The following is a 26,942-nucleotide window of genomic DNA, read 5'->3' as shown; positions in this document are numbered from 1 at the left end:
TATAGTTTTTATAGTTTGTTCTAGATTCTATCTTTTATTTTTAACCTAGGAGCTGAGTTTAAACCCGATGAATTATTTCTCTCTTATATACGTTTTTTCCAATCCCTCTGGAGTCTATATTCTTTTGTTTAATAAAAATAAATAAATAAAGGGAAGAAATATTACAAGAAAACTTATATTAAATATCAAAACCAACAACAGTTTTTGTCAATACACTCCCTTCCATAGATCTCCATTCACAATATAAAATTTCACATAATCGTCCAATTTACATTTTGGCCTAAACCTCATGTTAGTTACAATTATCGACGAATAAAGTTTTAGCAATACATCCCAATTTTATTCTTCAATTTCAATTGCCTTGATTAGTAGCCTTTAAAATATTCAAATTGATCCAATATTTCAATCGAAAGAATGAATTAGTGAGTTGAGAAACCCAATAATTGACTTTTTGGAAAATACTTAAAACTTGGTGGGTTTCCATTATATTGAGATAAACTATGTGTTATATGTGTTCCTGTGAGTTTTTAAGGTCTTCAACAATTTATTGTTATTCAACAATTTATTATTCAGAAACAGATTATAAAATGTTAAAAAGTAAAACATAAAGAAATTAAGCAAGAGTAATTTTTGTAACGTTTTGGTGGCATGTAGAGACCTATATTCATATCTATATTCGACTACTGTCAATGTTGAGATTTCTTATGGACTTCTCTCGCCTATACAAACATCTCTGGACCTTGTACGCACCACGGCGCGTGTTCAAAGTATAGGGATTAACAATGTATGTTTTTTTTCCCTATAGACTCAACATATAAAATATGTTAAAACATCAGAAAAATGTTTTAAGAGACACGAGAACGTGTTTGAGAAAATTCAAATACTTATGAAGATTATACATGTGGAAAGAATTGTTTAAGCTAGAAATACAAATTTTAAATTGTACCAAACTTCATTACCTGACCAAGATAAATTTAAATTTATTTTAGTGGAAGATTAACCAAACTAATCGTAATAGTGTTTAGAAAACTTAACAGTAAAGTAATTAATTTTGTCAGGTTTAATATATATATAACTTTGATTAGTTACGGGTAGGAAAAGTGGATTTAGTTATTAACAAGAAATTCTTAATTTATATGCATTAGTTGATAGTGGGTCTTAACCAAACATTTTGTAATGAAACATTTCTTGACTAACTATTTTTTGTTAATAAATTAAGGTAAATTGAGGAAAGAGTGTTTTTCATGAAATTTAGATAAATTAAAACATTTATTGACGATCTGAAATTTAGGGGAAACTGGTTTCATGGGTTTACCACAAGAAGCGTTAAGTCTATGCACACAAAGAATGAAAGTTTAACCCAATTTGTTTAAACTTAGTGTGAACTTGAGCCTGCAATGGAACATTATATTTTTTTATATATACATATAATGAACCCAATGATTTTATTTAGTGAGGAATGGTATACCAAATTTAATGATAAATGTTCAGTTCTTCATTTTAAAAATTAAATTCTCAATAGTTTTCTAAAGGAATAATTTTAAAATTTCAATTTTCACTTGCCCCGACTTACCTTAATTTAGTTTCGACTGAAATGAGTTTCGAAGAAGACCTACCTCGGGGGTTCTAGGAGCTCCCTCTGCTCAGGGCAGTTTGGGGCCCTCCTGAAGTTGAAGACGAGGGGCCGGCGATTGATGTCGGGGGCCTCGACGAAGGAGTTGCCCGAGGACACGGACTGGCCCCCCCGGGCCGAGCGCTGGCTGAGTACCGAGTAGTTGTGCCTTGGACCCCGGCACTCGCTGGACAGCTCGCAACGGGTCGACTCCCGCCCGTTGAGGCACCGTGACAGCGTTGACTGCAACAGATGGTTTTTTGTCTTGATCAATCTATAATGCATTTACCGATGTCTTATAAGTAAAGATAGCTTGATTTTGGCTGTACCTAGAAGGAAGTGTAAAATATTTTCTGTCAATATATTCTTATGTACAAATATTTGAAAAGCAGGATGGTAAAAGGTTTACCACTCCTTGACGTTCCGTAGCCCTGATATCGTAAATGGTTTCCAAATAACCCCCATGTATTTAAAGTTTATTGCCAATTACTCCTAAATAATTACCAGTAGCTAAACAGCCATTATAAACTACTTAATAACGCATTTAACGAGCTTAAATTTCAGCCGTAATAGATTCCTGTATAAATAATAATTCCACAGACAAAGTTTTTGCAAAACCAATATTTGTGCTTTGTTGTATTTTATTTATTTTTTTTGAATTGCATAAAACTAAAATAAATGTTTATTGTTATACTGAAGAAATACTTCGGTCTGACTTAATTAATACATGTATTTAATAGTAAATTAAAAGAAAGTATTTCAGCTAAACAAATCACTAATAACAATATTGCAAAAAAATCCATGATACTATAATAAAAATAATCTTATCTTATGAAAGGATGAATAAATGAAAAAAACGACCGGTATAAACAGTAGGAGAGATGGAATTAAGCCTGCCATCTCACTCTATCTGACTTAACTGACAGAGAGTATATTGGGAAGTATACGACTGAATGTAATACTACGGAATGAAAAAAATAATGTATATTTGTATAATTGTTCAGATGTGATGAAGTTTTGCGATATTATGTTTTTCAATACTGTTTTTGCCTGAACTGTTATAGCGTTGTTTAGCTAGTTACATATTGCCTTGTGAAAGACTCGTCTTTGAATTTTCCTGTTATATTCTAATTGAAAACCTTAGTGGGTGGTAGTATTTTCTTTACAAATTTAAGGTTTTACCCTCTCGAATTTTGAGGTTTTACATTTCGAATTGTATAGAATCTAAAAATTAATTGTCCATCCGCTGTCTACAGCTTTTCTCTAAAAAACTAAGACAATTTTTTTTTTTTAGGTTTCGCAACAAAGACCACATCAAAATCTAGATTGTAATTGTTTTAAAAGTAAAATAAGAAAGTCATTATACATATCCATATTCGACAAGTCCATACAATCATTCCTTAGATATCAGGAAATGTTCTAGAACTGAGGATTTGAGTTCTGTGTGAAGGCTGAATTCGGATGTAGATATAGGACAGACAATATTTGATCTCTTTGAGTGGACTTCAGACCTTTATGGATATTTTTTTCTACTCCGACGAGTAGCATAAAAAGATACCTTTTTTTCAAAGTAATATTCAAGTCTCCCCCTTAATAAAGGAAATTTTACCTGGGTGGGTGTTCTCTAATCTAATATACTACTGGATGTAACATTTATTGATTCTCGATAAAATTACCACAGACCATTGCAGACAATCCTGTTGTAATATGAATTAGTTGTTCGTGACAAAGGAAAATCGTATCAACTACAACTTAAGTGAAACTGCATCTTTTTTCTTCAAATTTACTTCTGTATGGATCTTTAAGTTAATACACAATATAATTGTTAATACTTTATTTATATATATTATAAAGTGGATTCCTAATATTAGAGCTATGGGGTGTTTTATTTTTGTTTATAATATAAAAAGTAATGTTTTTAAATATTTTTCTTCCCTTAATTGTTAAGCTAAGGTGTGAAATTAAGTCAGTGTATTTTGTACAGCCACCTTAGAAAGTATAGGAGCCCATAGAAGACTTTGGGTGATGAACTTTACCACTAGCCGATCCAATTCCTGAAGTTTGGTAGTAGACCAAATAATTACACCAAAGCTGTTAGCAACCATTGGAATCGTTCATGCATTAATGACATGGGTCTTTGTACTTTAGACATTTACTATTTCTCTTACAGTAGTACAATAGTACAAAATAAGAAAAATAATAATTAAGAAGGAAAAGATAAAATAAAAAATAGAAAATTTTTAGTGTACAAAATAAAAAATAAAATATTAGCTAAGATATAACTAACTACAAATAAAATAACAACATAGTGTAAATTTCGAATATACAAAGATAACAAAATAATACTACTTTTAATATAACTAATTTAAAATACAATCTACCAACATATCTTTAGGTAAAAATTAAGTAAATATATATTGTATAAGAAAAATAAACTCATAATTTTATAAAATAAAAAAAATATTGAATTTCTAGTTAATAACAAATGAATCAAAAACAACAAAAAAATATATTAAAAACACACTCCAAAATAGATACAAAAGTGAGAAGTCAACGAGACTATTAGTTGAACATACAAAACTTCAATTAGACAAAAACGTTGTCATGACAAACCCACTCGCCCGTGGATATCATGTTGGCTACTAAAAACTAGATACTACAAGAGTTTATTTTTGATTTTTGATTACTTTAACGAAAACTGACCAGTCTGTCAAGTATAGGTAGGGGGAATAAAAAAGGGCGACTGTTTAAAAAGTTAAAAAAAAAATTTTTCATTCGGAGCTCAATATCTTAAAAACTACCAACAACACTAGAAAATCTAAGAGAACATTATTTAAAGAAGAGTAAGTTTGCTGATATATTAACCCTAAAAGAGCTATTTACGTCCAATAGTTCTCGAGATATAGCTTTTTAAAAAGCAAAATTTCTTAAAAATTTACTGGAAGATTAGTAGTTAGTTAATTTATTTTGAGAAATCTATATCTCAGGAACTATGTGACGAACAGATATCTATTAGCACTCAAATTAAAGCTAGTTTACTGGACTATACAGAAGTTTATGTCCTTTACCTTCGTAGGAATAGTAGTTTTTATGATATTTGCTAAGATAAATTGATTTATGGTTGTTCGGACAATAAATTTGATTTATGAAAAACTTTATTTCAGAAACCATTGGACGTACCGATGTCTGCCAGCGCTCAAATTAAAGCTAGTTAAATTTATTACAAAATAGTTTATTATGTTTATCTTTGTAGGAGTAGTAGTTTTTATGATCTTTGACAAAATAAACTCACAAAATGTTCATTTCTAGTTGTTTGTATAAAATATTCGATTTTTGAAAAAAAACATATCTCTAAAGACGCACATATATCTGCCAACACTCAAAACAAAGGAAATTTAACTTACTATAAAGTAGGTTATGACACTTATCTTCGTAGGGGTAGTAGTTTTTATGATATTCACATATGAATATAAATTTGGCAAATGAAAATTTGTCCGAACAACTATAAATCAATTTATTTTAGCAAATGCTTATTATTACTCCTGCAAAGATAAACATCATAAAATACTTTATAACTCATTAACCTAGCTGTAATTTGAGAGCAAATAGACATCTGTACGTCAAGTGGTTTTTGAGATATAAATTTTTCAAAATAAATTCACTAACTACTGATCTTTCAGTAGGTCCCAAACAACATTTTTCTGAAACGTTGCTTAAAAAGCTATATCTCGAAAAATATTTAACGTAAATAACTCTATTAGGGCTCATATTTTAGAAAATTAACTATTCTTTAAATAACGTTCTCTTAGGTTTTATTGTGTTGTTCCTACTTTTTAAGATGTAGAGCTCCGAATGAAAAATTGTTTTGTTTTTTATCGCTTTGAAACAGCCGCCATTTTTTATTCCCCCTACCTATACTTGGCAGACTCATCAGTTTTGACTATTAATTATACATAGCTTTCATTAAAATAATTAAAAATTGGGGTGAAATAACTGCCTTTTTTTCTCCTCTTGGGCTCTTCTACTAATAGGACTCCCACTACCTTCCGAGCCCCACTACACTCTGAGACATTCCTACTCCCCACCACACACCTTCAAAATGTAGGAGTTTTCGCCGTCACACTCTGTATTATTGAAAAGACTATTAATTTAATTAACTAATAAGACAAAAAAAAAAGACGCAGTGATTAGTGGAGTTGGTACGTTGATAATATTGATGCTATTGTAAATATGATCATAAAGAAATGTGATAGCAATTTGGGAAAAGAATCAACTAATAGAAATATACTGTTGTGGAAATTTAAATGAAGATAGGTAATAAAAAGGGTGACAAGTAAATTAGCATTACAAAGTACACACAAATATAAAGTAGAAGGGAGCTAGTGGGAAAGTAGAAGATAGAGATGAGAATGATAAGATTTAGAAAAATAGTACTTTGGAATATCAAAACAATATTAAAGTTAAGGTTAAATAAAATTAATATAAAAAATCAGGAAAAACATAAAAATTGTAATACAAAGTGAAGTAACAAAAAATAGAATAAATAAAAAATTCCTTATGTAATGTAATAAGTAAAACTTTGTCAACAATGGTGGAGAGAAGAGAGTGAAGTGTAGAAATGAATTTGTTTGGATATGAATAAAATTATTTAATTTATTCTTTAATGATACCTTAACTTCCAAGGAACCATCGCCCCCTTACGTATTACTAAATATTATATAAGTGCGTATGCGAATGTATATACTATAAATACATCCAAATAATGAACAAGCCATTAGCCGAGTAGCAGAAGGGCACCTGTTGATATTATTAGCCCTCAGACAGGAGTAGAGGAATTGGCCCTCTGTACTAGGTCTAGGCTAGAGTGACTGTGTTAATGAACCAGCACTAACCGCACTCACAAAGGCTGCCCATAATGTAGCCAATAATTAGTTCAATTACATGCGCTTCCTAACTATTATATCTCAGTAATTGGGTTCATCGATCAGATAAAATTATATTAAAATATATAGTCCAATAAACTAAGGGGATTACATGAAAAACCTTTTGAAGAGCTCTCGTCTTTATTCAAGTATTTTCGGAAATAAAACTGATCTCGGACAGATAAAATCCTCACAGTATGAATAAAAATAGCGTACCATTTTTATTTTACTAAATAAAAGACTGTTAAACAACTTCTGATAAATTACTTTTCTGTTAGGATGTTTACGAAATAAATCGAGCATATTTTCTGTTATTCTTCTTCTATCACTTGGAGAGCAATAAGGCCTGAGTCATCTGGATGATCTGAACTATTGATTGGACCTCTTCTGATATGTATAAATTGCTTCTGATTTTTTTTTTATATCTTTGTGAAAATTACAGCTTCACATTTATATACATAAATCCAGTAAATTTGATTTTAGTTTGTAATAGAATGATACAGGCAGGAAAACTACCCATTGGTAGCACTCTTATGTCGTTTTTGTATTAGCACGTCTCATGCCCACCTTCTTTTGGAGAATTGTCAGGAATGGAGGAGGAAGGTTAGAAACTAGTGGGTTTGTGTGGTTGGGAGTTTATTGATTGATGTCTGGTTCGGGCTAGAACTTAAAGTCTTTATGTATGATTTTAATTGTGATAAAGTATTGATAAATATTGAAGATTTTAGGAAGAATTGCAAACGAGAGGAATTCAAAGATTTGGTCGAGCCCCAAAACTTAACTCCGTACGTCCAGATAAGCCTTATTATAATCATCCAGATCAGTCTTCTGTAATGGATTGGAAGTTTAGACCGTTTGTCTAGTAAGTGCTGTAATAGTCAAAATCGACGTGCAGTAGTCTGTCTTTTCAATCTTGTATGAGGATTCCAGGTTAGTCGTTTGTCCAGTTGCAGCCCAAGGTAGCAGATTTGTTCGATAGGGATAAGAACAACATTATTAAAAGATACTGTGGGGTAGTCGGCAGGTTTACGACGAAGGGTAAAGGTAATTTTATGAAATTTATTCTAATCCTCCAATTACGACACCAATCTTCGAGGGTTGTGTTATGGGATTGGAGAGTTTGGGATGAAATTAAAGGGTTATTATTAACTGCGGACACACGTGTGTCATCCGCATACGTGGTGACGATAGTGTTAGGATAGGTTGGGATATCAGTTGTATAGACGGTGTAGAAGATGGGACCGAGTATACTACCTTAAGGAACACCAGTGGACCCTTCTGAATTTAATCGTATTATTAAAAATTATTACATTTTAATTAATTTATTTAATTTTTTTTTAGTTGTTGCGAACGGAATCCAACGTCTAATATACATAATCATTAATAGTATAAATAAGGTATTGGGATTGTAGTGTTGGAATCTAAAATGAAACAATAAAGATTTATTGTGGATAGTCCGGGTGGCGGTCAATAAATTCATAAAGATAGTAGAAGAAAACTACTTATTGTTGACTAGCGTTTCGCCCAACTTTGCCGGGCTTCTTCAAGGCTGTCAGATTGAAACAAATATGACAACTACAATGTTGCTTCTTACGGTCAAATCTTTTCTTCCAAAAATAAAGATTTATTACAAAGAAAATATTAGAAATTAATTAATATAAACTATACAAGACAAAAGGGAGGTCATCTTTAAAACAAAAAAAAATTCATTACTGATAGTAAATTAATCAATTAGTATGGTTAGCAGGATGGAAACGAATGTTAATGTCTATCTGACCTTAAGTTGAGTAGAAAGGCAGTGTAGATGATAGCCATAGGGAGATGACGGAAAAATATTAATTGTAGATCGCAGCCCCGTTAAAAAACAGCTGCGCTATTAATTCCTTATTACAAACAATTGAATATCCCTATTTAGGTACAAACTATTTTACATTATATGACAGACTAATTTATAATTTAAAAGAAGTAGATTGATACCAATATTATTTAATGTGCAATATGTCTATGTAAAAAAAAAATAGTAAATAAAAATTTTCAATTTTTCAAAAAATAAAAAGTTTATGTGCATTAACATTTGTCTTCGTTTTTTTATGTCCTGAAATTTTGATCGCTTGGTTTTGAAATGGTATATTTCTTTAACTTATCCCTTTCACTTAATAGCTTCATTTTACCTTTAAAGGATGTGAATGATATAAATGTTGGTCGGAGTCTTTCTTCCCGACCTATTAGTTTACAGTAAAACATTATTTCTTTTCCAATATATATTTTGTTTTATCGGCACCTAATGTTTTGATGATACAGTATTTTCTTGTTAAACTTCACCTTGTTTCTCAGATATTCTACATCATATTACCTTATTTCTAATGATTTCTCTTCTTACATTATTTATTTCATCTTCTGCCTTGGTATTTTTTTTCCAACTCCAAACAGCTTTTGATCAGCTTTTTGTTTTCTTACGCGATTAATAGTACTCGATCAATCTGGTTTATTTTTGACCTAATTCCTGCAGTTTCCATTATGATATTTCTAAGCTCATTTATAATATATTCTAGTGTGGATGGTATGTTGCTAAAAATATAATTTACTAAAATTAATAAAGACAGTATTTTAAGTATTACATATGGAAGAAATGCAGTGTTTACATTTAAATATAAATATTTGTGCTGTCAGTTGTTTCCCAGTTATAACGATTATATTGCTGATCTAGAAGAAAGAAGTATAATGGAGGGAGTACGTGATTCCCAATTAAGATATATAGAATAGGGTATTCACTGCTACACTCGATTATTGCTTCTGGTAGGCTGACGGGCCTTACAAAATCTGGGAGAGAAGGATAAATGCCTGGTTTTCAATCCATTTCCGGCAGTTACCCATCAAAATTCTGACTATTTAACTTTTTGTTATCTTTAGCAATCGGCTAAGCTGGACACTTCGATCCAATTATTCGTGGTCTTTAGATAAAATTTCAAAACTGGTCTCATAATAAAATAAATCAAAAATTTTTTTTAGTGAAATAAAAGTCATCTACATAAGGCCTTCCGGTATCAACACAAATTGGCAACGTTTTTCACCAGTTAGTGTGCTTGCTGGAACTCTATGAGCGGAAGACTTTTAAGGCACCTGAAGCTGCCTGGACCGCTGAAGTGGAGTCGAATCTCTTTTCTTTCAGATATTTGATTTGGAGAAACAAAAATAAGTCGCTGTGAGTTAGGTCAGGGCGTCCTAGAGTTGCTGCAGCAGTGTACCAGCGTTGGATTTGACCAAAACTTCGGTGATACCGAGCGACCTATAAGAGGGTGCATTGTCATGGAAACAGTCGTCTTTGATCTCTGGGCGAACTTGGCTGTGTATATCATTAATCTAACAACAAGAAGATGGTCAGAGTTTAAAAGTTCTCGGACATTCTTTAAATTTTCATAATTTCGGCTTGTTGATGGTCCCACAGAACGGTTATCATTCTCTCGGCCATTATTGAACCATTTATGCCAGATGAAAACCATTGCACATGACATGGCTTCTTCTGACAGGCCTGTTGATTCATGTCAAAAGTCACCGTATTTATTTTTTGTTTAGCTTTACATAGAATTTTGTTCAATACCGAAGTGGCGCTGCATTATCAAGTTTTCGACGTAGGTCACTGACATGCACTCACGTCACTAACGATCTACTCACTCAAGCGTCTCGGAGGCAACTGCCGCTTGTGCATTACGTTTTCAGATATCCCTCTCTACTCCTGCCTATTGGTCGATCCTGTCTAGGCGGACTTCTCTAGTCAGGAAAAATCATTCTTGAAACATTAAGAACAGATCATGTAGTATATAACTCAATAAGGGTATTTCTATTTTGAAAGTTCATTAATAATGAGTAAGAATAAAGTAAAGTCGTACAACATCATGAATTACTTTTTTTTAATGACTATTTATTTAAACATTTGTAATAATTTCCTGGAAAAAACGGCTTAGAAAATTTTATAATATCCTGTTTAAGAACCTCAGAGATAGAGATAATTATGAAATGTAGGCTCACTATGGTACGTTTAATTGAACCTTTTTTCAACCAACTAGTTGATAATAAATTGTCTTCTTCTGAAAAAAAAATTTTTCCTCGTTAGTTGGATTTATTAAAGGCATAATGCTACTTTAGTGCTCTGATCCTACTAACTGCCCGCTGCTTATCAAATGCCCGAGGCCGTAGCGAAGTTTAAAAGTTTTATAACAGCAAGGGAAAAAATGATTTAAAATAACTTTAATTATGAATCCTAACAAATAAAGTAAGGAAAGGATTACGGGGGTCATTTTAGACTAGATGAACAAGAGAATTCCAAGAAAACACCTATTGTAGATCAGTTCCCTTTTGACCAATGTTTCTTTACGTTTTTCTGTTATAAATTCTGAACTTTCAAATTATTTTTTGAATTGATGAATCAATTTATTGCTATTTACTACTGTACATTATAATACATTTAGTAAATCTGATCTAAGTTAAATTGGAGTGTTACTGGCGTGTAGAGAAACTAGCCATTGGTAGCACTCTAATGACATTTTACATTAGCTGGTCTCGTGGCCATCTTCTTATTCAGAATTTTAAAAATATAATTTCAGAATCGTTTACCTGTTAAAGCCCAAAAGAGTAGTTTTTCCTTTCTCTTTCTTGAAATAGACAAAATGATTGGTTATTTATGAAGAATAAAACAGAAAAATGGTAAATTTAAAAAGTATAATACGTGATCTTGAGTTTATATCAAGTTTAATTTAATTTAATTTTTAATGTTTCATTCCCGTTTAAAATGTTTTATTATATAATTAAAAAAAATGGAGAAAGCTTGCCCAAGGTGCGCTCACAAGTCGAGCTCATTCGAAGTGTTAACGAAAGAGCCCCACCCAAAAATTTTTCACTGGCTTCTCTACAAGCCAACATTATTCTTTATCCAATATTATTTTTTATTACTAATATTCTTCTTTATCCTCTAATGCTAATTCCTTTATCAAGGTTACTCCCAATCAATTTCTCTTAAAAATGCTTAGTTTTTATCTTAGTAAAACATAGACTATATTCATTCAACTTCACATACAAATGCTTACCTCTAGATTTTAACACTAAAACTCTTGTTCTATTTCCATTTAAATATGTGAAAAAGGCTGATTCAACTTTTCTTGATCAACTATTTTTTTTTAAGATATTTATTTATTGCTTTTTACAACTGTAAATTATAATACATTTAGTAAATCTGATCTAAGTTAAATTGGAGTGTTACTGGCGTGTAGAGAAACTACCCATTGATTGCACTCTAATGACATTTTACATTAGCTGGTCTCGTGGCCATCTTCTTATTCAGAATTTTAAAAATATAATTTCAGAATCGATTATCTGTTAAAGTCCAAAAGAGTATTTTTTCTAATTCTATTTACTTCCAATTGTTATTTTACTTTTTGTTAATTATAAGTTCATTTTTATTTTAATCACCAGTTATTTGTATTTTTAAATTTATATTAAAACATTTGTTTACGTAATTATGGACAGTTAGAAGTTTGTTGTGGTGCGTGTATAATATAAATACATCGCTGGAGCTCGGCACATATAACCACACTACGAGCTGCAATGGGATTACGGAAAGTATACGGACAGAGAAGGCGAGATTACGGGAGCAGTTTCTGGACTCACCTGGCGCCTTGTCCGTCTTTTTGGCTCACCATCTTTCTGGCTCACCACTCACCGTGTTTATTGACTCGCTCAACACCAGCTCGTCGAAGAAGGCCATCTCAGATGAGATATGTTATGCATAGTGGTATAGTCGATACCCCTCCCCCTCCCATGTCATCTACTATGAAAGACTTTTTTTTTTCTTTTTCTTGCATCAAGCTTGATATTTTTCTGTTTGTTTGTTGCCTTATTTCTTTTATTCTCACCAACTAAGATATTATTTTTTGAATAAAGAAAATTATTTTAGTTTGTATATAAATCCAAATATTCTTTTTTTTAATTCATAACTCACTATTTTGTTTTGAAACAACAGGAAACGATTCATTTTTTTAAATTGTATTAAATTGTATATATCACCTGGAAGGTTATTTTTTATTATTTAATTTTCTTCATTATTTTGCTTTTTTATATTCAGGTCCTTCGTCTTTTATTTTTTAACCCAAACCATCGAATATTTTACTCCGGGGAAGAGGTCAGTTTTTTCATTGAAACCCGCGGGCATTTGTTGTAAGTGAATTATCTGAGATTGGGCCTGTGTAATAGATATTAGAATGGGTCATTGCTGCAGTCAATTATATCGTAGTTATCTATATACAACACTGATATCAGCAACACGTATTTTTAAGCTTTCAAGCATCCTCGAATCCTGGACTTATAAAACACAGGATTTAAAAAAAGAAAATCTGATAGACATGAACTGTACGTGAGTTGGCAACACTAAACTGGAATCTGCTGATCTGAGCTGCAGCAAAACCCGCTGATAATGACTTGGCTCATCTAAAATATCCGTTATTTTACTTATATTGAATATGACTTGATGATATACTAAAGTGTTTTTTCCTGTGCTATTTCCTTATTAATGGAGGGTATGGAAAAAAAAAGGTGGGGAAGGATTGGTTTTTTTTAGTGTTATGATCTCCTCCTGTGAGATTGTGACATGTCGTACATCGACCAACCTACTCGCTATAATTGTTCAGCACATAACATTATAATAATTTTCTAATTTAATTTATTTATTTGTTTAAATTCTTCGACAGTCTCCCTGCTTCCTTTAATCCAGTATTCCAGTCTATCACCCCATCCCCCCTTCCTGCGAGGTGGCAGGGCAGGAAAGGTTCCAAAAACCCTATTAACATCACCTCATAGCTCCATCTACTGATGCACCCCAACCCCCTCCCCCTTCTTTTGATTTCAGACTGTTTCTCTTATCATTTCACTATTATCTATTGTCTTTATTATTTGTATTTTTATTTTTATTTATCTTTATTTTTATTTATATATTATATGCGATATAACACGAGGAGGCCCCTCACCTCCGGACTCAAATAGTTGCTGAACGGATAGCTCATATGTAAAATTAAATATAACAGGTAACCTTTAAATACCAAAGGTAGTAAAAGGTAAGACACAACACGAATTACTTTTTCTTTCTACACAGTAATGCACTACTAACTCCCATTTTATTTCTGTTTTAGAGGGTTCGGGGAAAAAAAAAAAAAAAATTATTTATTTGTAACACTCTCAAACAATTAATTAATAAATACATTTTTTTTCAAAGAGGGTTGAAAAAAAATTGATTTATTAATTAATTGTTTGAGAGTGATTCAAATAAGTGATAACACAACTACAAATGATCCACTTCACTATCAACAAATTTATTCATTATCAATTAAGGCTAATTGTCCATTTCATGTAATAAAATCATATAATCTTAATACAACAACTATTCTTTAAAAAAAATTGTCTTCTTACAAAACACAACAGGTTTTTATAGAGATAGGGTCATAGAGGTTTTTTTTGTTAATATTATGGTGTTAAGTAAGATGAAAAATTGTTTAAAGAATAGTTGTTATACTAAGATTATGTGTTTTTAATAAAAAAAATCCTATAATTTCATATACTAGATGATATAGGAAATTGTTTAATGAATTTGACAAATCAATAATTGAGGTTGTCTTCTTGATAATGGCCTAAGCACCGAACGTTGGATAAATAAAGGAAACTTGTTGTGAGTAAAATGGATCATTTGTAGTTGTCATCTCACGATCAAACATATTTTTGAAGAATTTCCTAACTATTTTCCAACAACAAACAGAATAGGAGTGACCCCAAATTTACCTGAAGCTCCCGATGATCAGTATATACATTTTTAAAAGTACACCAACTCCTTTCTAAATTATAGCTCCTCTTCGATTTTAATGTTTTTTTTATAAATTTATTATTATTATTTTATTTTTTGAATAACGTTCATGTGTTCTTTAGTGAACGCCGTGAGAGTGTATTTGTGTGTGTGTTTGTAGCTTAGTTATAACATTTCATAGGCATTGATGACCAATAGATTTTATGCCTTTAAAGAAAACAAACATTTGTAGTTGTGTAATTATTAACATAAAACTGTTAATAGTAGAAAACAAATTGGACTGAAAGGCAATATTTTGAAGTTACATTACGTGAAGAACAAACATGTCCGTAGTTTCGGAATATGCCATATACAAAACATATTCACACACGCACACACACTCACACACATAAGGAATAGAAAATGTATAAAGGTATAACTATTAATTTTCCTCTTACGACTAAAGGCGGTGAGAGTTTCCTTTATATGCTCTTTGTCGTAAATGAGCTCCTTTCTTTTCCTCCTGACCATTTCCAGAGAGTTAAATGATTCTCGACCCACATTTCTTCACAGGTTTTTCTCTTCCTCGGCTAAAGGTCATGCCAGAAGGCAATCTATTCTCCCGCACTCTAGAAATATTCCTAAATTATTACAGGGAGTGCTCCAGATTTTTTTCCTGTTGGTTATAATCAAGTATGGTAAGAATATTTTCTCTCTTACTATTTATCGTTTTTTTCTGAGAAATTTCATTTCAACGTTCTGGAATCAGCTTTTATAAAGAACCCAAAGGATGCAAATTAAGATAAACCTTTTTTAAATTATCTTGAAAACATTTAGTACTAGTTAGTCGAGTATTAATTGATAAATATCAAGATACATTGAATATTTAGCTAAAATGCGGAATTATATTTAATGTAATATTTATATATAATCTTTCTAAAAATAGTTACAAAATGTTATTCCTTATCTTTAAATATTTCTCATGCACATAATTTATTAAAAATTATATATAGGAAAATATAAATTATTAATATCAATATACGAGTAAAATGAAAGATACATACTGAAAAATTGCAGAAATGCAAAAAATTACCATTAAACGAATAGTTTAAAGAAAGAAGCAAAAGCAGATAATGAAAAGAAGGAAAAAAACACAAGAATGAAAAAAATAATAATAATAATAAAAATTTTGAAAAATTATCAATAATATAAAAATAAAGTGTAAAGAAAACGAATTTTACCTATTTTACAATATTCATATTATATATTTATATTGCATTTGTCAATTTTTATTTATTTATTATGATTGATTATAAAAATGAATAGCATTTTGTAACTACTTTTAAAAATGACGCAAGATCAGAAACGTTGAGGATAACAACATATTATTTATGTAAACTAAATAAAAAAGAAAAAGTTTGAAGTATGAAGGTAACTTCCAAGTCCAGGAAAATAAAATAAAATAAAAAAAACATGAATAATTAAACTAAAAAGAATTATATTCTCAATATAGTATTGAAATTGACTAATTATTCCAGTCTTAAAACCAGATTTAGATTAAAACAATCCAAAATAAATTTTTCACAATTGGTGTTCGAAGCATTCAAAGATTTTAGGACTTTTCTCTGGAGCTTCCCGCGTAAAATTTATGTATTTCATAATAATATTTAATTGGTGAGAAAAAAATAAAATAAATTAATAAAATCTATCTTACTGAGGTAGGTTATGATGTAGAATATATATAATTGCCTTAATTAAAAGGGGAAAAATACATGCTAAATTTTTACATTAGAAGTCATTATTGTATGAATTGACTCTGATATTTTCATGGAGTTAAATTCTTACCGTAACGCACCTTGAAGTTCGTATTCTATGGACAGCTTTGGCATACGAGTATTCGGATAGGTACTTAGGGCAACTAGTTTCGAAACGACACTTGGTGATTTCCTGAAAAGAATTTTCATATTGGAATATACGCTTCCTCAAAATATATTTGAAGCTAAATTTGATTCCATAGCTTCATTATGACTTAGGATAGTTCATTTACTTAAACAGAAATAGTTATAGTTATTAAGGGAGTGAATACAGTTTTCACTAGTCACTAAAAATGACAATGAATACCCGAAAAATTCGTTCTAATGAATCCGTCAGAAAAGTGTATATTGATTTTATTGCTTGTAATAACATGGAACTGTTTTGTATTATACCTTTCTTCCGTTGTAACTGGGCAGTACGATAATTATAACATAATAAATTTATTTTTCAAATATTAAAATAAATACATGTTTATTAAGAAAAGTATCAATAGTATCAATGAATAATATCGTATTATTTTTTTGGAAAATTTATGGATATGATTTTAAAAATTATAAATAACTGAAAACAGAAAGAAATTTTGTGTCGGAAGCCATCTTCATGATTGACTTTCAAATGTGATTCCGTGACTGTCCAACATTTTCTTTTAAATTTGCATACCAGAAGCGCTAAGTTGTTATCTCTATAGATAAAAAAGATATTGGATGTTCCAAGTATACTGTTTGATATCATCTTTTCCTTGTCATACCAATTTTTTATTGGTTACCAATTGGTTCTACTTTGTTTGTCCTTAGCCCGGAAGAAATCGTAAAATTCCGCCCTAAACGTTAGCAGAGTAGGGTATTTGAGACAAAGAAAAAAAATTGGAATTATGTTAATATTATTGTTATGATAGTTTCCTATGTGACGCCATTTAGACATTAGCAAACAACACTGATCTAGTGATTCAAACTTCTTAGCTGTTTTTAAATTATCGAAGTAATCCTCACAGAAATATAATCTATTTTTTAGATTCGATGATAATTTTGGATCCGGCTTCAATCAAATCCTTAAGTTTTGACATCAGTTGGTACTTGGATAAAGAACTTTTGTTGAGTTTTTCTGTAGTATTTTTGCAATTAGCTAATGCGCATGAACAATAAGGAATATAACTCATAATAAATAATTCTTAAATAACAAATAAAACAAAAAACAAAGCAAATAAATTATAATAATAATCTCACTAAGTAGATAAGCGTATTTTTATGTCGAAATGACGTCATGTTAAAACTTTAATGGTGGTTTGATTTTTAGTGCGGCAAAAAAAAAAAATTAATGGGTATTTTGAGACTAAATGGCGATTTTACAAAAATAAATAAAATATAAGCTGGACTATCGTTATCAAATAAATGATATAAGACAATTTAAAAAAAAATCGTAAAATACTGTATTAGGTAAGAATCACTAATTAATGTTCCTACCGCAATTTCAATAATTTCTGACCACATCCCCAACCATATATTCATATTTATTCACGGTCTACAACAAATACTTCATAATTTCAAGAATATTTTTTAGTTAAATAGTTTCTTTGTCATTTAGTTAACAGTATTTTCAGCCATTTCGTAGGTATCGATTTCGGTATTTAAATCCATTTGAAATTCCGGAAATAAATAAAATTAGAAGATTTATTGTTAGCTTAGAATGTAGCATACAAATACAATAAAAAAATATAATAAATAAACCCGTTTCACAATAAACAGGGTGTTTCAGGGTTAAGTGGCCAAACCGAAAATATGAATTAAGGACCTCAAAACAAGAAAACATTTCTCCTGAAGGTATGTCCGCAAACGCTTTGTTTAGGAGATATTCACATCTAAAGATTTTCATTGTTATGAATTATTTACGTGATATGAAATAAATATAACTTATTTATTTGTTCCAACTAGTTTATTAATTAAACGTAAATATTAAATTCATATTAAATACTGTTCAAAGTGATTTCCTGGAGCTAAACATAGACTTGTTTGGTAAAGTTCTATTCGGAAATCGCCTGGCATATCACGACGTGCTGCATTAGCATTACCATTGCAAAAACCGAATACAAACACCATATCGACTTATTCACCATTAGTATAAATTGAGTGTATAATGATAAAAACTCTGCGAAAGCCTCTTTCAAACTGATAAATGTTATTGACAGTTCCCAATATTAATTCCAAGTAGCATTAATCCTTATGTTGCCAATAGTTTTTAGACAATTAAGGATAAAAGGTCATATTAGTATTCTATCTAATCCATCACCTAAACAAAGCGTTTGCGGACATACCTTCACTTTGAACAATATTTAATATGAGCCTTATTGTTACATGCAATTAATCAAGCAGTTAGAACAAATAAATAGGTTTTATTTATTTCATATAACGTAAATGATTCATAACAATGAGAATCTTTATTATTATTATTGACCCACATAGGTTGGGTTCGCCACTTCTATGCCTATTTTCGCGAGTGCAACCAGTGGCTAACGAGCCTTACAAATGCCCGGGGGGAGGCTGTGAGTGAGTATTGTACAATTACATGCTTGAAAAAATTCTGGATAGGGCTGGGACTCGAACTCGCAACATTTGGGTTGGCAGACAGGCGTTACCACGCTGCTACCGTCACCCTTTTAATCAAAACCATTAAGTGTGAATATATTCTAAACAAAGTGTTTGCGGACATACCGTTCAGAGGAAATTTTTTCTTGTTTTGAGCTCCTTAGTTTATATATTCAGTTTGGCTACTTAACCTTGAACCACCCTGTATATTTTATTCTCATAGAAAATGGCAATTCGAGCTCGGGTTTATCGAAATGTAAAAGCACTCAATTTGAAATTGATTGAAGTTGTTCTCATAATTATAGAGGAAAATTTGGTTTGAATAGTCACTTTAACAATAACGCTAGAAGAACAGAGTTTTTAATTTCTAAATAGGAATGGCTTTGTAATAAATCTTGAATAGGAGAAAGGTTCAACAGATCTGACGGTTTAGAAGAAATATTTATTGTGAATAAGGTGGTTTGGTGTTACAGGCCTTGTAGCTATCAGGATCGGATACCGGGAGGATTGGTCTGTCGGAATTCGGATTTGCGAGGTTCGTCGGTATATAAAGTCATGTTGATAATAGTATTAGCAAATAGTTTCGTTGCAATGAGTGAACTATTTTATCTATTTGAAAATCGAATAATATGACTGGTGAGTAAGGTGGTGTGAGAGAAATCGAGGTGTTAGACAATAAAATAAGGAGTATAACATTATATAGTGCATATATTATAACATGAATATACCAACCTTGAAAGCGGCCCTGAACTTGAGAGACATGATGTTGTAGAGGAAGGGGTTGACCGTGGTTGAGAGGTAGTAGAGGGGCCCGGAGATGTAGGTGATGCACTGGTAGAAGAACACCATCCGCGGGGAGTTGTGCTTCCCCTGAGCCTGCATCGCGAACAGCCGCTGGGCCTGGAAGGGGGCCCAGCAGATGAAGAAGGCCACCACCACCACCACTGGGCAAACAATACATGCATGTATTTGTCTATGGGATGCCATTGACATTGAAGTAAATAAGTATAAGCGATTACTTAAAATTAATCGACTCCTTGAACGTTTTATGAATAAATTTATTTTATGAAAGTTTATTTTGTGTTTTACAATTCATAAAGTATTCATTAAATATAAAGTGGTATTGGTTGAGTAATTGTTGCCCAACGCTACAGAAGTAAATAAAGTATTCATTAAACTACTTAATTTATTTTAAAATACAAGATAATATAATGATAATAATTATTATACAGATAGATTGCTTCGCCATAAAATATTTGAAAGGAGTGTTGATTACTCTGTTGGAATATTGGTGGGTAAAAAAACTATAATTAATGTTGCGGCCAGTTTTATCTACTACAAGTCTCTACCTGATAGGACCATCTCATTGGTCTGTACCAAGGAAGAAGTTCCTCTTTATCGTTAAGCCAGAAGTGTCCTTGCCTATCTCTTCTCCTTACTCCGGCCATTTTACCACAAAGAAGCGGAACTATTCTTTCGATTCCCCTTCGGAAGCGGGAATTTCTGATAAGAACTCCTCCTCCCGAAGCTTCTTCTTAAAGGATGGGTAATAATAGTTCTGTAGAATATTCTTTTCGAGCCTATCCTAAGGTCCTTTCCTGAAGGTTTTAACAACTGATTGATTCAGTTAATCCTTTCGGGAGAAATCACCATCTACTCTTCTCTTTACTAGTACCAAAATATAATTTGGTATACCAATTTATTAATTATAATTATAATGGATAAACTCTTTGATATTATTTCTTTCTTATAAGAAGCCACTGTCCAAGCATTCATGACCACCCCCATCCCTCAGTCACCAACTTACCTTGGTTAAAGAGTATCCAAAATATGTAATATATAGCAAAATATTTAAGATAGTATCAATAGATTATGTCACAGTGATACTTGGTACATTTCTACTAACTTTATCTAACATACAATTAATTCTCTCTTCTAGAAAATTACAACTTTCAATTAATTAATTATTCAATTAATTTTTGACTTAACAGATTCATATTTTATACCTAAATCTGTTCAGTCACAAAATGAATTGAAAATTTGTGATTTTCCAAAAAAAGAGAATTTCTTTTTGATAAAGCTAGTGGAGATGTTCCAAGTACCACTGTGAAGGAAGCCATTGATGTATAAACCTATTGCTTCTTAGCTTGAAAAAAGCTCACCCCTCTTACACCCTCTCACGTGGAGCAGTCCCTCCCCGTTCTTTAATTTATTTGTTTAATAAATTAAACTAGGAGGTAGGAAAAAAACAAAACAACTTGATGAATGAAGTATATTATGTTACTTGTACTTTGTCTTCGTGCATAAAATGAGTTTTATTTAAAATTTTCTCATTAAAATTATTCTAAAAAAAAAAATAGAACATCATTGTCCATTAGTTTAACCCATCTTTCGGCCCCAAGTTGAATTTGGTTGTTATACTAGTTCGGTTTCGAATTATTATTTGACCTGATTTTACATTCTTATTATTTTTCAATAAAATACTTTAGACTTTTCGTTCATAATGCTCTTTTTTGACTGGACTCTTAACTATGTATATATATATAAGTTACAGCCTCAGTCAGCTGTTACTTTGATGTCAGCTCACTGAGGAGATCAGCTGATCACATGTATATAAAGACATGTACCGAACCCAATAAAGATAGAATGTTACAGCAGTTCACACGTGTTACATCTTATTTCTTCTTCTTTTTTTTTGACATTTGACTTTCGCCGATACTTAACTTATATATATGCTTGTTTTCGTAATTAGTTTTAAAGGTTTCATTAATTATTTATTTTACAGCTTCATTGGTTTTTATTTTACTGAACTACTATGTGTATTATTAGTCATACATATGTCCATTTTCAATTTAATGATTGATTCACCATTTCATTCCCATACAGTTTACGTTCCGTTTTACATAAGTATTATGAATAGTGAATTAATACATTTAGAGGAACGAAAAGGAAAGTGATTGGACAAACATTAATTTACTTATTACTTATTAACGCTAAAATTTAATTTCTTTTTTAATATTATAAAGGAAATGAAATGGGACGTATACTGTGGATTGACCTTTAAAGTTCAGAAATTTAAGACAACTAACTTCCCAGACTCAATGCCAGTTTGAGAAGAGAATGCTGATTTGGCACGAGTCCAGGACAAACCTTAACTTAATTGCAATCCGATCGCAATCCGATTCAGCTCCTTTCTGGCTAGTCGCGTAATTAAAAATGAAAGCATCTTGTAATTAAATGGATCACTATACTTAACAATTGACCCCCTGAATAAAAACCGGTATAATCAGCAACTCTGATAAACGATAGAAAGGGTTCATTGTACATGCTTACAATATCTCTGCTAGGATTCAACCGAAAGTCTCATAATAAGGGAAAAAATCCTTTTTTTTTTTATTATTAAGGCAATCTATAGCGAAGGTAATGTTTGCCTAGTTATTTACAGGTGACCAACCTATTCTAACCATGGATGGGGAGTCAAGTTTTTGATTTTGTGAGACTTAATGAAAATAGTCAACGCCCGGATTCGAAACGGGACCGCCCGCAGATCTCAGACCGATAGACCTGGGCCTAACCTACTGATCTCAGACCGATAGACCTGGGCCTAACCTACAGATCTCAGACCGATAGACCTGGGCCTAACCTACTGATCTACAGAGGGCCCAAAAAATCCTTTAAGGAATAAAAGGAATAAACCTAAACTAGTTCTTCTTTTATATTTTATTTAGTTCTAATCTTCAACGTTTCGTGATCCTTTCCACGACATCAGGATTACATTATTTATTTTTTGTTTCCTTGTTAATTCCGTCCTTATAATTTATGATTTTTTTTTTCAAAGTTATGATTTGTCCTACTTTTTCATGGCAACATTTCCAACTCACATGATAGTTAAGTGATTTTTGGATCTTTTTGAGGAAACCTTTACAACAATGTAAAATGTAAACAACGTAAAACGATATTCCAATAAAATTAACGTTATATTTACTATTATTATTATTTCTATTATTTTACACGATCAACACGTTATAGTTCATAGCGTAAGCTAGCCACCGTGAAGAAAATTATTATTAAGTTAAAAAAAATATATGAAACGTATTTTAGGAGATCTCCAAGGCTAATGTCTCTCTCGTAAGGCGCATACAAAGCAGCCAAGGAAAAAATCCTCTCCCGACCTTGTCTATACAGAAGATGAATTTTAGATTATGTTTCACCAGGGAGGATATACCGCATCTCCCCCACCTGGGGATATGAAGGAGCCAGGGAGGTTTATGTTAGGGAAGAGTGGAAGCTGAAACATTTTAAGTGAATACATTTTTTTCTAATTTCCACCAACCCAGTCTTATTTTGAAACCCATGTTTTAGTTTGTGAATGTCATATATGAAACTTGACAATCAGCAAATAGCCCGACTATATTGGAAAATAATGTATGGGGAAGGGATATACATAACTGAATCTCGTTCCAGAATCGATTGGTTAGTTTAGAAAGAGATTTCATATTCAGCATCTTTTTAGTATCCTTCTCGAATTCAAAAGAAGTCAATGTTAACAGATTCTGAATCAGTGATTAGATATCTCCATCTCCATTAAGGAATCGTTGGTAAATAATCCCTTTAAGTTATTAGTTTTTAAGAACTCCTGTTTTAAGTATAATCGGTATGTAGAGCAGAGGTTGAGAGGTTGAGCTTTTTATACTTGTGGCCGTATTTAATAGTTATCTACGAGGCAATTTTTTGTTTAATTAAATAAGTTTTAATAAAAAAAAATGATCACACATAAATCAGTCCTAAGTGACAATAGCTCCACTGCCGTAATATAAACTGTCAGCTATACAGTGAGCAGTTAACGTGAAAGTTACAGTTTCAATGAGGAAAAGACCGAGCTGACATTTAAGGCTATTTAATTTTATATTGTAGTTCCGGATTTAATCAAAATGGTTAAAGCTATTTTTGAGAAAGTTGAAAAATTCTTTTCCTAAAGTAGGCTAAAATTAATATTATTAGTTACGAAGCTAGATATTTAATTAAAGTGGCAACTAATTAAATTGAGGGAACAAATGAAAAGAAACAGACCTTTATAATGCTAGAACAACTATTAAATTATAAGATTATCTAGGCATAACTTTTTTAGCAGAAGCTCTTCAATTTACAATGAATAACAGAATAGAAAAAAAAAAATGATATATTTTTGCTTCATATTTATGCAATGTGAATGCATAAAAACAGGAAATGCAGAAAAAACTTTAAAAATTGCAGATTGCATTGTAAATATCATCCTGGTACTATTTCATTACTTTTTTATTTTAAATCTTTTCTGACATTTAATCAAGCATAACATGTATTAATATGCACGTAAATTATTTAAACGAGCATCGCCGCTCTTACCCCATCAGAACTCAGTACACTCCTTAAATTACAAATATTAGAAAGATGACAGGCCAAGTGGGATGAAAGTTCTCCGAGTAAATTATAAGAAATCAAAAGATCAGTAAAACCATGGATCCTACCGCAACAGCCGCAGGGAGTTGCTCTGACCCGCTTGAGAATAGGTCATACTCTCCTCAGCTGATCCGAAAACTACCACCTCCAACGTGGAAATATTGTCAGTCTATTCTTATGATTAGACATATTTTTGAAGAATTTACTCAATTATTTGCCAACAATAAACAGGATAGGACTGACCCCAAAGTTATCAGAAGCTCTCACAGATGAGGAAGCTAAAATTACATTACTGTTTGAATTTTTAAAAGCACATCGCCTTCTTTCTAAATTATAACTCCTCTTCGATTTTAATTTTTTTTTAATTTATTATTTTTATTTTATTTATTATTAATTTTTACAAAACTTTTAGCATGTCATGGATGTTGATGACCAGAGGGTTTTACCCCTTTAAGCAACAATAAAGAAACATATTATTTAAAAGATAGACACTGAAGTTAAAAGTTTGTACTAAAAACTAACTAAAATATGAGTGACATTGGTTAGGTGATAGTTCCTGTATCAGGGACTCGGCCATTCAAGAGTTAATATGTCCATGTATTTACAGTATGTTCTTCTAAATATATAATTAATTAAGCTTTCCAAAATAGAAATCAATAATATATGTGGATGTATATTGCAATCTAGCATTTTGTATACAACAACGAAACAATATCGAGTAGTCCAGAGATGATTGAAGACCTGATTGATGGTGTAACGCAGTCGCAGATGTTTCGCTCCCAGGCGTCATGTTTGCTATTGACAATGATAAGTGCCTCCTAGCTCCACAAGGGATGGTAGTATATCTGACTGATTGAAAGGAGTCTTGATATTCTATGGCCTCGATGGTTCCGCGTTATGAGTGGGCTTAATCTCTGTCATTCAATCCCTTGCGTTTTCCACCGTACAAAGGTGTAAAATACGGTACTTCATCACTGGATCTACCGTATATAATAACAGGGCGATTGTAATCCACTATTTCTTCTGAAGAAAATTCTTATAAATATTCACATAAATTCTGAATTTCGGTTCATAGATGTATTAAGTCACTAATAAAAAATAATCTGGTGCAGTACGTGGAACACAGCATTCACTTACCCCCACTTTGAGTTGGAATGAATCCTCGCTAGCTTCAGAACAGGTATATCTATATTATTCGCTGTGGTAATTGTTCCGGGTAACCTACGGCAACCGAAAGGTTGAATTGGAGGGGCCACCATGATACATTATGACATAATTGCCTACATGATATACTAGCGCCCATGTCAGTCAAATCTCACCTCCTCCAGCACCCTCGGTGGCAATAGAAGTGACCAGGCTAACGTGAGAGAGCCATCTTATTTGTGTATTTTGCCAACTCAGTTCTTTTTTTTTCTCTTCTTCTTCACAATCCTTGGTAATGAAAATAAGTGAGTAGAGAGACTGTGCCTCCCGGAACAGAAGAGAGGGAGAGAGATCAGGAAATGAGGGAATTAAGGAGATAAGGAGAGAGAAGCCAGAGAATGGAGTAAGTTCTCCTAATGCAACAACTAACATCTACATTATCACCAACCACCTCATTACATCTACAATTTTCCATAGTCCAATCTTTCAAAATTTATTAACCCATCTAACCATCAATGTTTCATTCGGCCACCTCCTACACCACTTGTAATTCATATAACAGAGTTTTATTATCATCTAGTCATGCATTATTTTTCATTTATATACAGTCCACTCAAACTCAACCAGCCCACCAAAAGTGAAGTGTGTCTGGCAATTAAGATGAAGGCATACTTCATACAGTAATTGTTTCCCCATATTAATTTTCCAAATAATGTAAAAACCTTAGGTTAAATTATAATTTATAATAGTAATCAATAATGGTTGTATAGATAGCTCACAGTGATGCGGAGGTTTGGTTATTTAGTAGGTGAAGGAATAGGTATTGTTTAAAGGAAAAGATGGATGAGGATTGACGAATGGAGAAAGAGGATTCCAAAAGGAGATTGCACGTATGGTGAAGGATTTGCTAAAGGAGGGCATAAATAAATAGATTGGTTGGGATCTGGTGTTAACGAATGGATGGATTATCTCGTAGAGTGAGGAAATAAAGGATATAGGTCGGTTTTTAATTTTAAAAACTTGGAATAGGAAAACACCTAGTAGGTATTGCCTTCGGGAGGTTGGATAGAGCCACTTCAAATCGTTTTATCAATGGGTGACATGAAAGTGCCTGGGAAATCCGCAGATAAATCTTAGGAGGTAATTCATGAGCCTCTTTAGTCTTAAGTCTATAACTACAGATAGCCCTCCATAGACCAAGGGACCGTAGTCGAAGTGGGAGAAAAAACAAGAGAGGATTCTAGGAGTTGACGGGTATTCTGAAGAATGAATCACCGAATTTTAGGAATTGTTTAAGTACAGTTGATGTACTTGCAGGTGATCTGGGAAATTTGATTATTCTAGGAGAGGTGTTCGTGGAAGGTGACTCCAAGGTTTTTTATTGTGGGGTATGCAGGAGGCGCTTGGAACCAATAAGAATGGCCTTAGTTTTCCAACATTCAATATCAAGTCGTTGTTTATATATGGATGGAAGGATACCTAGATTTGGAGATCAATAAGTATATATAAATATAATAAGTCTATATTGACTCTCTTATTTCCGGAAATGTATTTTCAACATGGAAAATGCTTTCCTTCTTATCTTCTAAATCTAGTAATCAAATCCTTTCATAGTT

General features: G+C 31.8%; 1 protein-coding gene across 1 annotated transcript in view; it reads right to left on the bottom strand.

Moving 5' to 3' along the window:
* Nucleotides 1-16,198: 16,198 nt before the first annotated feature.
* The window catches only part of LOC106691671 (pyrokinin-1 receptor), a gene marked incomplete at its 3' end in the record, with an annotated part of 87,409 nt that continues 76,665 nt past the window's right edge, over nucleotides 16,199-26,942 (bottom strand). Inside the window, exons 6-7 of the mRNA XM_067049187.1 lie at nucleotides 19,480-19,691; nucleotides 16,199-16,300 (exon numbers count right to left, since the gene is read on the bottom strand). Coding sequence (XP_066905288.1) covers nucleotides 16,199-16,300; nucleotides 19,480-19,691 — 314 coding nt within the window. The remainder of the gene's footprint in view (nucleotides 16,301-19,479; nucleotides 19,692-26,942) is intronic.

Source organism: Halyomorpha halys, unplaced genomic scaffold (genome assembly GCF_000696795.3).
Source record: "Halyomorpha halys isolate HHAL.00 unplaced genomic scaffold, Hhal_1.1 Scaffold2666.1, whole genome shotgun sequence".
In the NCBI taxonomy this organism is placed as follows: domain Eukaryota; kingdom Metazoa; phylum Arthropoda; class Insecta; order Hemiptera; family Pentatomidae; genus Halyomorpha; species Halyomorpha halys.
Note: the sequence above shows the minus strand (reverse complement) of the source record. Positions and strands in the feature narration are given on the sequence as shown.